Here is a 14,078-nt window from a genome sequence, read left to right on the forward strand (position 1 = left end):
CAGGGTTGGATTTACTGTGTGGAGAGAAAGCGTTGCCGTTGCTCGGTTCGGTTTAGATCCCCACGATAAGCACCATCACTCACGAACGATCGCTCGCGTGCGTGTGTGTGTATATTGTGCTGGGAGTGGGAGGTGAGGGTGATTTACAAAACCCTCAAGTCTGTGGTTTTGCCATACCCAACGCTTTCTCTCTTGCGCAATATATGGGAATACCCGTTGCGGTAACCGACTGACTGGAGGACTAAACCATCCAGAATTCCACAACATCGCAGTTAGGGACAACCAAGAACCTGCACATACGAGCACGTTGCAGTAGCAGAAAAACACACACACACACATGCTTCTCCTAAACCATAGGACAACAAAATCCACCCACGGTGGCGCATCGTCGTGGTGGGTGAGGAATTCAATAAACAAAGACTTAAGTAGAAGTCTTGGTTTTTTGGTTCCCAGCAACTAAGTAGTGAGCATGGGAGGGGGGAAAAGGGAGCAGAAACATGCAGCGGTAGATGCCCCACACTACTGCGGAGAAATGTTTATATAAGATGTAATACAAAAACGTACTCCCCCCTTTCCCCTTGGCACATGCCGGAAGTAGTCGTTTTGTTTTATATCCTTCCTTACATATCCGCCAACGGCAGGGGCCGGGCGTCCGTTGTTTAATGCGTCAAGAGGGGTTGTGGGGCGCCCCATAACGCCTCTTTCTAGCCTAGCCTGGTAGTGGTCGTTCATCGATGAGTCCATAAATTGACTTTGTGAAGATTTAATTATGTTTCCACGCGCTTGAGCGGGCAGGGCAGCGCAGCGCAGCGCACCAGGAGCTTCATATAAAAGTTGCAAAGTTGCAAAACTTTGGCCCATTGGCTTTCGTTCTTTCGGCCGTTCCCCTTGGGCTTCGCTTCTTTGCTGCATGCATGAATGCTTCTTCCCTTCCGAGAACCGGCACTGTGTATAAAGTCCGTCTTGAGAACTTTTTTCTTCTTTTCTTGCTGCCCTTAAGATCATCCTCATCATCATCAGCAGCAGCAGCAGCATCTTCATCATCCAGCCGACCGACACCGGTATACGGTACTGTTCGGTACGAACGTGTACGTACGAGTAATCGGTAATGGAATTACCGTCCTAAAAAGTAGAGGTATTAGAAACTTTTACGTGACGATAAAATCGTAACAGCGCATCAATCACCGCCATATACGGTCGACGAGCCGTGTAAGTGAAACTTTGGACCCCATCATTCACCCCCATTTCATATCTTGCGCCCGGGGTTGCTAAGGCCGCTCGCCCTGGGTGGTGGTGGTGGTGGTGACGTTTGTTAACGATCGGCCGTAAAGCAACACCCACCTCCTGGCTCCTGTGCTCTTCGGAAGCTTGCGGGAGCTTTTTACACACATTTGAAGGCTGAGATTAGCTTTAAACTGATGTTCTGCCAGACAAAAAGAAGGGGTCCGTAGTGGTGTTTCTTAGAGGGAGGACTTGCTGGTGGGCAGAGGACGTGCTATTGCTATGGTAATCAGTTCTCCCAAACAACCAGCCGCCAGCTTATCAGCTTTATGGCATTGAAAGTGATGAGGTATGACGAATCGCGTAAACATTAGCGTAAGTGTTGCTGCTCTAGTGTTGCGCTACTGTACGACGCAGATTATCAGCTGCACATTCCCACATTAAATTAAATGTTCTGCGTATGATTTGATGGTACGAAAGATGAAGGAACTCTTAACGTCTTGGTTTAAGACGGTACCACCTTGCCTTCCATCGCTTAATGCTTTCTAAATTATGGGGATTTTTTTTTACTAAATCACAACTGCCAACTTCTCTTAAACATTCGTCAGCGTTTCTTCCCTACCGGCGGGCTACTCTACTCTGAATCATCTGTGCACACATTCCAACAACAGTCGCTTTCCTGCGAATCCATCGTCTTGCTGCTCACCTGTGGATTTTCTTCGGCCGAAATCATCTTTATGGTTGACAAACAAATCTACCCTTATCTTCCACACAAGTAAAGCACACTATCACAAACTGTTCACGCCACTTTTCACCACTTTTCGCCACTTTTAACCAACTTTTTCACCCTATTTTTCACCCTAAAACAGACGCTCTACCCGGCAGCTTGCGCGTTGTTGTTTTGTTTATGTCAACTGTGCACAGCACGCCCGTACACCGTGACCTACCCAACCCCTTTGACAAATCTGTCAAACAAACGCTGGTTTCCGCGCAGGTCACGCACACATCATGCGGCCATCGTATCCGTTATCGATGTGTATTGTTTGCAAAGATGTTGAAATCGGCAGCAGGCCGACGGGAACCTTGGCAACACCCCCCCCCCCCCTCCCCCCTTTCCCCCTTTTCTTTTTCTCGATCTCATTTACGTCATCGTTTGCGAGGGTTTTGAAAGTATTAATGATTAACTTCTTCGTTCATCCCTTGATATGGGGTACAGAGTTCATTCTTTTATTCATCATGTAAGAACGCTAACAGCTATAGGTGAGAATTCTATATACATGTTACAATTATTCATACTTTGTAACTGGTAATAATTAAATAAAACTAGCATGTTTCTTATCTGCTAAGTCACGATGCCATCACACTGCTGGCAAACGACTGTGAAAGTCTTGAGGGTTGAATTTCATACGGATGTATTATTCTGCTTACACACACACACACGTGCGTTTTCTAAGGTGTGATACACCTGTGTGGGTTATCAGGGGATAGGATTCGTGTCCTCTCTGTGTTAGTTCATTAGATGCTTTGCCTTCTTAAAACGTCTTGCTGGGTGTAGTGGTGGTTAAAATATGGCCGTTCGAGGGAAAACTGCTTCAGATGCCGTTCATGTACTGGTCCATTTCCTTGTCCAGCGACGACTTTGTGTTGGCCATGTACTGATCCAGCTCGCTGTCCAGCTCTTCGCGGCTCTTGGGCTGCTGCTTTACGTGTGCGGTGCGATTCTTCGATGCTGTAAAGATAAAAATATCGTTAACCACCGAGCACTATTTCACGGGAAGCCTTCTAAACACTAACCACTGCGTCCACGAACGCGAGAGTTATCACGCCGCGATCGAGATCGTCCGCGTCTGCCAGGTGCGGTGGCTGTTGCTGCTGCTGCTGCTCCTCTTCCTCTTGCGGCACCGTTAGCTCCCGCTCCGTTACTTCTGGCAGCGGCTGCCTTTGCTGCCTTACCACCCGCTCCCTTGCGTTTGGGTGCTTCTCTGTAAAGAAAACGATTGCGTACTTTGTTCAGTTTCCGTGTGTTCTGTTCACCATTCCGGCTGCGACACCCATGCGCCCATCATGCTGCTTTACGAAGACGGAATACAATTGCCCGAACGGAAGAGTTCCAGTTCCAACATCCAGTGGAGAAGCACAAGCTCACTTGGTGACCAACCCTGTGGCAGGACAGTATCGCGATGCAGCACCCGAAAAAAAACATTTGCGAATAATAAAGCTTCATCACGGAAGAAACTCTTTACACACACTTTATGCGGGCATAAGGCCACACGATACATTCCCTGGGCAAATACCTTCAAATCAGAAATATGTTTAAAACCACACAAGAGTTTCGTTAAGGTTATCTCACCAGTCCAGCACACATCCAGCCCCCAATCCGACCGACCGCCTCACCAAACGACACTTTTGCGGAGAAGCCCCTTATGTTCCTATGTTCGCGCTCCTCTTCGATGCACACATCTTGCTAGCCCGTAGAAAGTTGAGCAAAAACATGTCCTTCCTCATCGCGGTCGTGATGATGATTGCGTTCAAGTTACGTGCCAACGCCCATTACACAGCAGCACAGAAGCTTACGCCAATGAAAGCTTCAAGTTTGCGCCTTTCTTTTCGCACTCGGAAGTTAGTTGGAGGAAGAATCCTGGTGGTTGCTAGCACTGCCATGATTTCAACAGCATGTCCACTCTTGCCAACGACTCGGTTGCTGCTGAAATTCTCAACTTTGTAGAGCGAAAGCAACCGAAGGTAAGGCTCCAGGATGAGGTGTGTTGTTCCGATGCTCTTCGTTTACACTGCCGCAAAACAGAGAATGCGCGAACGAAACGGCGAGTTAGAGACCCAAGGCTAACACTGTCTTAGACAGGGGCGGCCGCCGTGCTGCATGCACGCTGGTAAATACTCGACTGTGACCGGCCTGTTCTGTGCCGCCGATTGCTTGAATCAGCAATAGAACAGGCGCTGCCGAGGAGTGCTACACTCTGTTACCAACGTTGCTGTGCACCGGTCAATCTCGAGCCGTTAACGCTGCAATTACGATAGTCATTATTGCCAGAAGGTGGGTGAGAAGATGCTGACACCCTTCTCTGCTACTTCCGCTGAGGAAAAAATGAGAAGATCGTTGATAGTACCAGCAGCTTCCGATCGACTAAATCTTGCTCTGCAAGTTAACCAGTGGCGGGACGCATCGTTCGTCTATGGTGAGCTCCATTGCAAGGAATCAGTTCCTCGTACCGTCCAATGTCGGCGTGCATCAACGTGCCTGTTGAGTTCACTCTAAGCCGCACGAATCATTAGGACACATCGAATGGTGAACGAATGGGTCCACCATCTATCAGTCTGGCTTGGACATACGAGAAGGTTTTAGTAGTGGAATAAATATTGCCTCCAATCTTCTGCCGCGGTTCGAAGATTTGGCCTTTGTTCTTTAACAATCCAATCCGTCCTTTGGCTGACAACTGCCCCGGGACAGGAGAAGCAGACTCTTTCCGTCACGAGCTAAATAGCATTTGGGCATTTGTGGAAGGTGATGATTTCACGTCAGGATGGCCGTTGGGGTCTGGCTCACCGCGTATAATCGCGTAACAAGTATTACCTCTTCTGCGGGCGTCCGGCGCGTGTACCGACGATCGATGCGTTTACGCGTGGACCATTGCGGTTGCGCTTGGTCACTCGACCTCCGTTGGCCCGTCCACCTGCAGTGGCTGCCGGTTCGTTGGTACGATTCATGCCGAGCCGACTGTTCACGCTTCCAGCGCGTGCTCGAGATCCGGCACGCTTGCGGGAACGCGATCGTGCACGACCATTGGCGGCCACCGCCGGCACATTGGCAGCAACTGCTGGAGCGCCACCACGCACGCGGCTACGGCTACGGCTGCGGCCACGTGTAATGGCCGTCGCAGCATTATTGACAGTGCCCAGCCGATTGGCAAGCAGATTGTTACGGTTGATGCGTCGACGGGCATCATTTGGAGCGATCGGTTTACGGTTAACCACGTTCAGCGCATTGCGGCTTCCGGCACGGGTCAGATTGGTACGCGATCCGGCACGGGAGAGGTTGGTACGCGATCCGGCGCGACGCAGATTCGTCTGCGAGTTTGAACGGGTTAACGAGGGCTGGCGTCCTCGCGAGTTGCTGCGGGTGCGTGATGCGCTGCGTCCACGCGACATACTGCGCCCTCTTGAAACGGAACGAACGGCGCCCAGCCGGGACGAGATTGTTGGCGCACGTCCACGGACTCGTTGCAACAGTTCTAAGCGGTCAGCGGTCATTCTGGGGACGAAAGATAAGAAAGCGGAGTTGTATGATTAATAATACGTTCACTAACAGTTTGATGATAGATGGATAGACAACGCATCTAATAAGCATGTACAGAATACGATGTCTCTGAAACGTAGGCAGACCCGGTTCAGTCTTTTCGACGATAATTTCTACCTTGAGCTATGACATCAAAATTGGGGTACAAAAACAAAGATGATGTTAACCTATACTCAAGGGTAATACTAACTTAAAGGATTTGAAAATGCCATATAACTGTGTACCCTGTACCATCGATTAAAAAATAATAAATGGCATCTTTTCTGAATTGTGGTACGGCAAATGATGTTTCTTTCAGCATTTCCTGTGAATCTGTACTTTACTGAAATTCAGAAGCAAACAGCGGTAAATCGCTTCTGATTAGTAGTACTGCATACAATTTCCCTTGAATTATGACATACCTTTTGATGGAATACTACAAAAGCTATGTTAACCTATATCCAAGGGTAATTTTACCATAAATATAAACCATTTCTACACTACATGTGAATCTGTACTGTATTGTAATTCAGAAGCAAACAACGATAAATCGCTTCCGATTAGTAGTACTGCATACGATCTTCCTTGAATTATGACATACCTTTTGATGGGATTGTTCAAAAGTTATGTTAACCTATATCCAAGGGTAATTTTACAATAAATATAAACCATTTCTACATTACATATGAATCTGTACTGTATTGTAATTCAGAAGCAAATCGTAAATCGCTTCTGATTAGTAATACTGCATACGATTTTCCTTGAATTATGACATATCTTTTGATGGAATATTACAAAAGCTATGTTAACCTATATCCAAGGGTATTTTTTAAAGAAAAGATTCAAACTTTTCTGCCTTAAATGTGAATCTGTACTGTACTGTAATTCAGAAGCAAACAACGATAAATCGCTTCCGATTAGTAGTACTGCATACGATTTCCCTTGAATTATGACATATCTTTTGATGGAATATTATAAAAGCTATGTTAACCTATATCCAAGGGTAATTTTACCATAAATATAAACCATTGATGTATTTTAAGTTAATCTGTACTGTATTTTAATTCAGAAGCAAATCGTAAATCGCTTCTGATTAGTAATACTGCATACGATTTTCCTTGAATTATGACATATCTTTTGATGGGATTGTTCAAAAGTTATGTTAACCTATATTCAAGGAGCAACGGCACAAGGAATCGATTATTCTATCAGAGAACTTACGTTGCAATGTCGGTAAAGCTGTTTGATCGCGGCAAACGACGCACGCCTCCGGTCAGTTTATCAATGGTACGTTTCACATGTTGAGCAAATGAGTTGTTGCGCTGCAGCCGCTGGCGAGCGGGACGAATAACAGGGACAGCCTAGAGTGAAAGACACAAGCAATACATAAAATATTAACCTTCGGAAACACCATCCCGGCGATGTGCGTGAACCAGGTCCTTACCTTTACTCCCAGGGCTTGCAAAGCATGCAACTGATCCCATTGATCGACCAACCGACGGTTGCTTTCCGTCGCTCTGGTAACCGAGTTGGCTCGCGGACGGGGTGCTTCTACGATGGCCGGTGCCGCCCCAAAACCCACCGTCGGTTTGGTCATGGTGGTAAAGCGATCGTTCAGCGATACGCCCGTCGTGTTGACAAAGTGTATTTTACTTAGTCCTGCATTCATTGTTGCTGCTACTGTTCTTCCTGTTGCTCTGCACAAGGGCACACTCACACACACACGCGCGCACAAACAGACGTCACAGCGCGGTATCAAAGCAACGACTCTGTATTTGGGGTTAGCGTTTACAATATGGCGAGATTCTGTGAAAAAGTAAACACAATTTAATCTTCTAAACCATACAATGCATGTCTCTTGCATGTAAGTGGATCCGATTCGATGAGATGAGTGTGTCCTCTTGGTCTGGGGCTAGGTGTTCTATTTTTGGAAATGTGCAGCCGCCATGAATGACGAAATTCAGTGCGGTGCATTTCCAAGAACGCTAGCAAAAGCCCACAAAATGACGGACAACGCATCTGCGTCAAAAACTCACCTTTTCACAGTTGCGGAATCCTTTAATGCACGAAATAACGCGAAATGTTCACAAAAGATGCAGAAAAATGCTTCCTTTTCCACTCGGCAAATGCGCACACGCTTTTTCACGGCACCTTTTCCTCCACACCTTTCAGAATGAGATTGTGACGCAGTGCTGCTTTGCTTGCTTGCTTGGCTATTGTGACGAAAGTAAAGCCGCACGGAGAAGGGTTATATACAAATTTATTTTCTCGTGTCGCAGGGGTGTCTTTTAAACAAGTATTACCTGATCGTTCGTGCAACTACCTCGATTTTAATGGTACTTGTAATAACTTTTTATTTTACCCACGAAAAATTCTGTGCCTGAACGCGCGCGTTGACAGCAGTGAAGAAATCAGACGTCCGGTTCAGGCTGAAGACGTTTGAGCAAACGTCACCACTTGTTTGCTTCAATTTATAATCTTGCCCGCGATTTTTGGTAATTAATATTTAAAAAATATTTTTCTTGTTTTCGTCGACGTCTGTTGGGTATTTTATTATCTTTAAAATTAAAATTAACAGAACCTTTTTCGTTGCTGCGAAAGAGACAGACGTTTCACTGACAGCAGCAGAGCAGCGCTGCCAACCTAGCCGCGAGACATGCCGTGCGATGACTGAACAGAATTCGTACTGTCAAACCGCTTCATTGAAAAGCAATCACCTACAAAGCACTCGTCCAATTGTTGCGTGAATTTCACCCGAAATAACTGATCCACAAACTGCTGTCCCTCCGTAATCGGTGAGTAAAACCATTACCGTAAAGCCGAACTCGAAGCAATGGCTAAAGGTGGTGTGTTTTGGGCTCCAAAATGGACAAAACGCAAGCTTGTTGACATCTGCTTCGGCGTAGCGTTCCGATGACTTGTACGATTTTGAACGTCATTGTCCTCGAACCGAGACCCACACACACACGGCCTTTCCGCATTCCTTCCTCGTCTTTGTCCCAGCGTTAAAGCTTGTCTGGATATTGGTCGATTGTCTACATTGTGAAATAAACTGTTTCACCCACAGGACGTATTTAACGCTGAATCACTTCACTGGCAGAACGTGACCTGTTTGCATCCAGTGCATCCAGAGGGCAACCAAGCATCAGCAACAACCACAACAACAACACCAGCACGGCAAACAGTGTAAAGGCACAGTACAAGAGCACAGTTGCGACGCGAGATGGCTGGCGCTATGATGATCGACCGTGCCCAATCGCACTCCCTGAACCGGCAGGATATGACTAACTTTGCCCGCGACCTGGAGGTGGATGAAAACGACGAGGAACAGATCCGACAAAAGGAACAGAAAATTCTCGAACTCGGCGAAACGTACAAGAAGGAAGGCAAGGCCAAGGAGCTGGCCGATCTGATCAAAGTGACCCGCCCGTTCCTGAGCTTCCTGAGCAAAGCGAAAGCGGCCAAGCTGGTCCGTTCGCTGGTGGACCTGTTCCTGGATTTGGAGGCCGAAACGGGCATCGAGGTACAGCTGTGCAAGGAATGCATCGAGTGGGCCAAGCAGGAAAAGCGCACCTTCCTGCGACAGTCCCTTGAGGCGCGGCTCATTGCGCTCTACTTCGACACGGGCATGTACACGGAAGCGCTGAACCTTGGCAGCCAGCTGCTGAAGGAGCTGAAGAAGCTGGACGACAAAAATCTGCTCGTCGAGGTACAGCTGCTGGAGAGCAAAACGTATCACGCCCTGAGCAACTTGCCGAAGGTAAGGGAGAAATCAAGAACGAGCACCGACCCATTATACTCATCTAACAATGTACCCCGTGTTTGTTGTTTTCGTTTCTAGGCCCGTGCTGCTCTCACGTCCGCGCGTACCACGGCCAATGCAATCTACTGCGCACCGAAGGTTCAGGCCACGCTCGATCTGCAGTCGGGCATTCTGCATGCGGCCGACGAGCGCGACTTCAAAACCGCCTTCTCGTACTTCTACGAAGCGTTCGAAGGGTTCGATTCGGTGCAGAGCAGCAAAGCGCTGACAGCGCTCAAGTACATGCTGCTGTGCAAGATTATGCTCGGCCAGTCGGATGACGTGAACCAGATCGTCAGTGGCAAGCTGGTATGTATGGCGTAGTCGTCCTCCCAATTCCCCCTCCCACCCCCGGTAACTAATGCCTGGACCCACCATGCACACCATTTGCAGGCCATTACGTACTCCGGGCGCGATATCGACGCCATGAAGGCGGTCGCGGAAGCATCGCACAAACGCTCCCTGGCCGACTTTCAGGACGCGCTGAAGCAGTACAAGAAAGAGCTGGAGGATGATGTGATTGTGAAGGCGCACCTGGGCACACTGTACGACACGATGCTCGAGCAGAACCTGTGCCGCATCATCGAACCGTACTCGCAGTGCGAGGTGAGCTTCATCGCGGAACAGATTGCCCTGCCCATCGCCCAGGTCGAGAAGAAGCTGTCACAGATGATCCTGGACAAGAAGTTTAGCGGCATCCTGGACCAGGGCATCGGTGTGCTGATCGTGTTCGAGGAAACGCCGGTCGACAAAACGTACGAGACTGCACTGGAAACGATACAGCACATGGGCAAGGTGGTCGACACGCTCTACCAGAAGGCAAAGAAGCTGACGTAAAACGAGTGGGGAAAGAAGAAGGAGGTGTGTGTGAGTGAGTGTACGCGGTTGTCCCTCACGAGACCCGCAAAACGGTTAGCGCATAATGCAAATTAATTAATTTGTCTACCATCTTAAAGCTCCCTCTGCTCTTCATGTAGTATTGTCTTTTTTTTTGTTCAATTCAAAGAAACCAAAATCTTCTGTTTTTTGCTAAACGATCCAAACAACAAACATTCTGGTTCAGACTATCCGTTCCACACGAAGCCAATCCGACTGATGATGAGCGTGTAATGTTTATCTCAATTTCTCAAACCTTAGAATTGGCCCAAGAGTTGAAATTTGGAAATAGAGATTGGTTGGCAAACATTAAATTTTTCTTTCTTATTTTCCTTTCAATTGAATCTTCCATTACAAGAGAACAAAGTCGTGTGTAGAGGAAGAGCGAGAAAGAGAGGGAACCAATCTGTAACACGGCAAATTTAACTGATTCTTCTTCTTCTTCTTCAGTTTGTCGAGGTCGTTTGACGGTTCGGAACTGAAATCCAGCTTCCTGGGCCCTTCAGTACTAGTCCGCTATTGTGTTAAACACAACCTCTGTTGTTTTTGGACGGCATCAAAGGCCATATGTCCTCTTTCTATATGTGATTTGTTTTCTGAAGTTTTGTGTGTGTTGTCAGTTTATGTTGTTAGGTTAAGTACTTCGTCGGTTTATTATGTCATGTAGTTTAAGCGAGACGTTTCAGAAGGATATTCGGTTAGTTTTTATAAATTTTATCACCATTTTCATTTTCTTTTTATCTTTCGTCTTCCAGGCCTTGATGAAGTTTTGTTCATTTATTTTTAACTGGTCTTCTCGTTCCATGTCGAGTTTGTGGCAATAGAAGACTCTGTGACTCGCTGTGTCCTCTACGTTACAAATTGCACATGTTCCTCTGTCTATGAGCTTCATTTTGTGTAGCCAGAAATTCCCATAATCATGGCCTGCTATTAATCTATTTAGTGTTTTGATGTCCTTTGCTGGGATTTTTAGTTTATAGTGCCACATTTTATTTTCAATTGAGCTTTGGTATCTAGCAAATTTTTTCCCTTTGCTTCGGCATAGTTCAGTGTACCATGTATTAGTCTCGTGGTTAGCTCTCTGTTGGAATAAATTAATAGCATCTTTTAATCTTAATTTGTTATTTATCACAGTTTGTTTACTAAGACTATCTTTGGCTAATTGGTCGGCAATTTCATTTCCAGCTATTCCGACATGGCTTGGGATCCATTGGATTATTGCTCGAGTGACTTCACAGTTATGTAGTATTCTCCCGAGGAGTTCGTCTACTCGGTTTTCTTCTTTGGCTGTATTTAGTGTTTGGCATGCTGATAGACTGTCTGTGTAAATGGCAATATTATTCCATCGTTTTTTCGTCGACATCTCGAGTGCCAGGTCTATTGCGTAGAGTTCTGTAGTGCTTATGGATGTTGGGTGTTGGAGTTTCTTTGATATTTTGAGTTCTTCAATCTGAGTTTTTACATAAATTCCTATGCCACAATTTTCATCTTTTTTGCTGCCGTCTGTATATATTTTTATGCCCTGATGTGAGTTGATGATTTGCATGCTTGTTTGGTAAAGGACTGTTATGTTTAAATTGTGTTTGTTGGTGTCAATGCCTGGGATGATCGTGTTAATATTGATGTTTTCGGAAGTGGATTTTGAGTGGTTGAAATCATACTTAGTTATGTTGTTGAAGATGAGTTTGTCAGTTATGTATGTTTTTTCTTGAGCGGTTAGATTTCTTGATGTGGTTGGGAGTGGCTGAGATGTTGTGGTGAAAAAGGAATGTGCTATTGCTTTGCATAGTTGTTTTTGCATAAGAAGTTTAGATCGTATGTGGAAGGGCATTTCTGCTGCTATGGCGTGGAGTGTGTTGATCGGAGTAGTTTTTGTGCAGCCTGTAATTTTCCTGAGTGACTGGTTAATTATTGTGCTCATGGTGTTGAGTTTGTTCTTGTTGGCATTGCTACTTAGAGTTATCCCGTATTCCAGGGTACCCCTCACAAGAGCTTGGTGTAGTTGTTTAGCTTTTTCTGGATTTATGTGGTTGGATTTGTTGCATACGGCTTTAATGAAATTCATTTTTTTCTGGGCTTTGTTGATTTGGTTGTTAATATGGGAGTGGAATTTTAATCTGTTGTCAATTTCTATGCCTAGGAAGTGGTGGGAGTTGACTTGTTCAAGGGGAGTTCCGTTTAGTGCTATTGTTGTGTGAGTGTAGTTTTTGGAAAATGTCATGAGTTTTGTTTTTGCTACGTTTATTTCAAGTTGAAGGGAAGATAGTGTGTTTGCCAATTGGTTCAGGGCCCGTTGTGTTTTTGTTTGAGCTGCTGGAGAGGTGATTGCACTTCCAATTAATGCGAAATCGTCTGCATATTGGATTATTTTTACATTATATCGGTTTAGTTCGTGACATCCACTTGTATACAGGTTGAAAAGCAGTGGTGAAAGTACGTCCCCTTGGGGCAACCCGTTAGTTATCCTTCTCTTAATCGATTTACCTTCAGCAGCGATCTCTACCAGTCGGTTTGAGAGGAATCCTTCTATCCATCTGATATCTTCGTGTGGTATCATTTTTCCGGAGAGGATTTTTGTTAAAAGGCCAACATTCACACTATTGTAGGCGTTTTTAATGTCAATAAAAACTACTGTAGTGTGTTTGTTTTTTCTTATGTTATTTTTTAAAATGTTGGAGAGTGAATCAACTGCGGAGGTTGTGGGACGGTTTTTCCTAAATCCGAAGGATGTGCTGGGGAGGATGTCAAACTTATCTACGATGTGGTTAATGTTGTGTAAGATGGCCGTGTTTGCCACTTTCGTTATAGTAGGAAGCAAAGCTATGGGTCTGTGATTTGCTGCTAGACTGAGATCCTTGCCGGGTTTTCCAATTGCTACGATTTTTATTCTTCTAAGCTTTTTTTCCACGACTCCTCTTTTGTACATGTCATTGATGTTTCCGATTATGGCTTTGGTGTTTTCGCTGCTTAGTAGTTTCAATGTTTTGTACGATATTTTGTCAATACCAGGAGCAGAATTCTTTTTTGAGTTTAGGATATTTTGCCATCTGTTGTAGTCAATTAGATTTTTATCGCTTATGAATCGGGGTCTTGTTTCATTTTTTTTTTGGTTTGATGAACCGAAATGAATTTTTAAGAACTCTTTTGCTAGGGATTCATCTGTGGCAATCTTGTTTGTTCTGGCAGGTTTATCTTTGAACATTCCCAAAAGAGTCCAAAGGTCATCCATAGAGGATTGAGAATCAATCAAGTCAAGTTTTTCCTCGATTCGTTTGGTTTTTGATTTTTGTTTTGCGAATCGAAATTTGGCTGATTCTTTCTTGTACTTGATTTGGTTTTCGATCGTCCGATTTTGGTTATAGTCTGTTCTAGCTCTGCATTTCTCTTCCCATGCTTTTTGAACGATATCATTCCACCATGATTTTGGGGTAAACGGGGTCTTGATTTTGTTTCTTAAAATAATTTTATTGATATCTTTGGTAATTGAGTTGATGTCAGAATTGTTATTGTATGGTAGGCTAGATATTTCTTCGTCTATTTTTTTCTTATTATAAACTGTGATTTTTTGTGGGGGAGGTTTGAATAGGTTAAAATTGGTGAATATAACCCGATGTCCACTATTGCCGATGTGTATGTCTGAAACGTTCCTTTGAATATGTGGGGTTATAGCTAGAGAGGTGATTGTCAAATCTATTGCTGAGTTACTTTTGTTTGGGTCTGGGTTAATGAAAGTCTGTTCACAGTTATTTATCACAGTTAGATTGTTTTCGTTAATCTCATGTAAAAGGATGTTTCCTTTTCCGTCACACGTCTGATTTCCCCATTCAGAGTGATGAGAGTTAAAATCACCCATAATTATTAATTTGTTATATTTCGCCAAGCTTGTGA

General features: G+C 45.2%; 3 protein-coding genes across 4 annotated transcripts in view; 1 reads left to right on the forward strand and 2 right to left on the reverse strand.

The window, feature by feature from the left end:
• LOC120947502 (nicotinamidase) overlaps nt 1-2,239 on the reverse strand; it is a 61,729-nt gene extending 59,490 nt beyond the window's left edge. For both annotated transcript variants that reach the window (XM_040362877.2, XM_040362876.2), the window contains exon 1: nt 1,928-2,239. In XM_040362877.2, the coding sequence (XP_040218811.1) occupies nt 1,928-1,954 (27 nt within the window). In that variant the 5' untranslated portion in view covers nt 1,955-2,239. The remainder of the gene's footprint in view (nt 1-1,927) is intronic.
• A 167-nt stretch (nt 2,240-2,406) lies between these two features.
• LOC120947499 (circumsporozoite protein-like) lies at nt 2,407-7,952 on the reverse strand. Its single transcript, XM_040362867.2, has 7 exons — nt 7,816-7,952; nt 7,549-7,725; nt 6,957-7,318; nt 6,734-6,873; nt 4,811-5,488; nt 3,016-3,203; nt 2,407-2,950 (listed from the first exon to the last, which is right to left on the reverse strand). Exons 3-7 carry the CDS (start codon nt 7,179-7,181, stop codon nt 2,814-2,816), a joined length of 1,368 nt encoding a protein of 455 aa, XP_040218801.2. The 5' UTR covers nt 7,182-7,318; nt 7,549-7,725; nt 7,816-7,952; the 3' UTR covers nt 2,407-2,813.
• A 223-nt stretch (nt 7,953-8,175) lies between these two features.
• On the forward strand, nt 8,176-10,290 carry LOC120947501 (26S proteasome non-ATPase regulatory subunit 11). The gene is made up of 4 exons (XM_040362870.2): nt 8,176-8,307; nt 8,580-9,272; nt 9,354-9,623; nt 9,708-10,290. Exons 2-4 carry the CDS (start codon nt 8,736-8,738, stop codon nt 10,149-10,151), a joined length of 1,251 nt encoding a protein of 416 aa, XP_040218804.1. The 5' UTR covers nt 8,176-8,307; nt 8,580-8,735; the 3' UTR covers nt 10,152-10,290.
• Nucleotides 10,291-14,078: the final 3,788 nt, after the last annotated feature.

This window comes from Anopheles coluzzii, chromosome 2 (assembly GCF_943734685.1).
Source record: "Anopheles coluzzii chromosome 2, AcolN3, whole genome shotgun sequence".
NCBI classification, from domain to species: Eukaryota; Metazoa; Arthropoda; class Insecta; order Diptera; family Culicidae; genus Anopheles; species Anopheles coluzzii.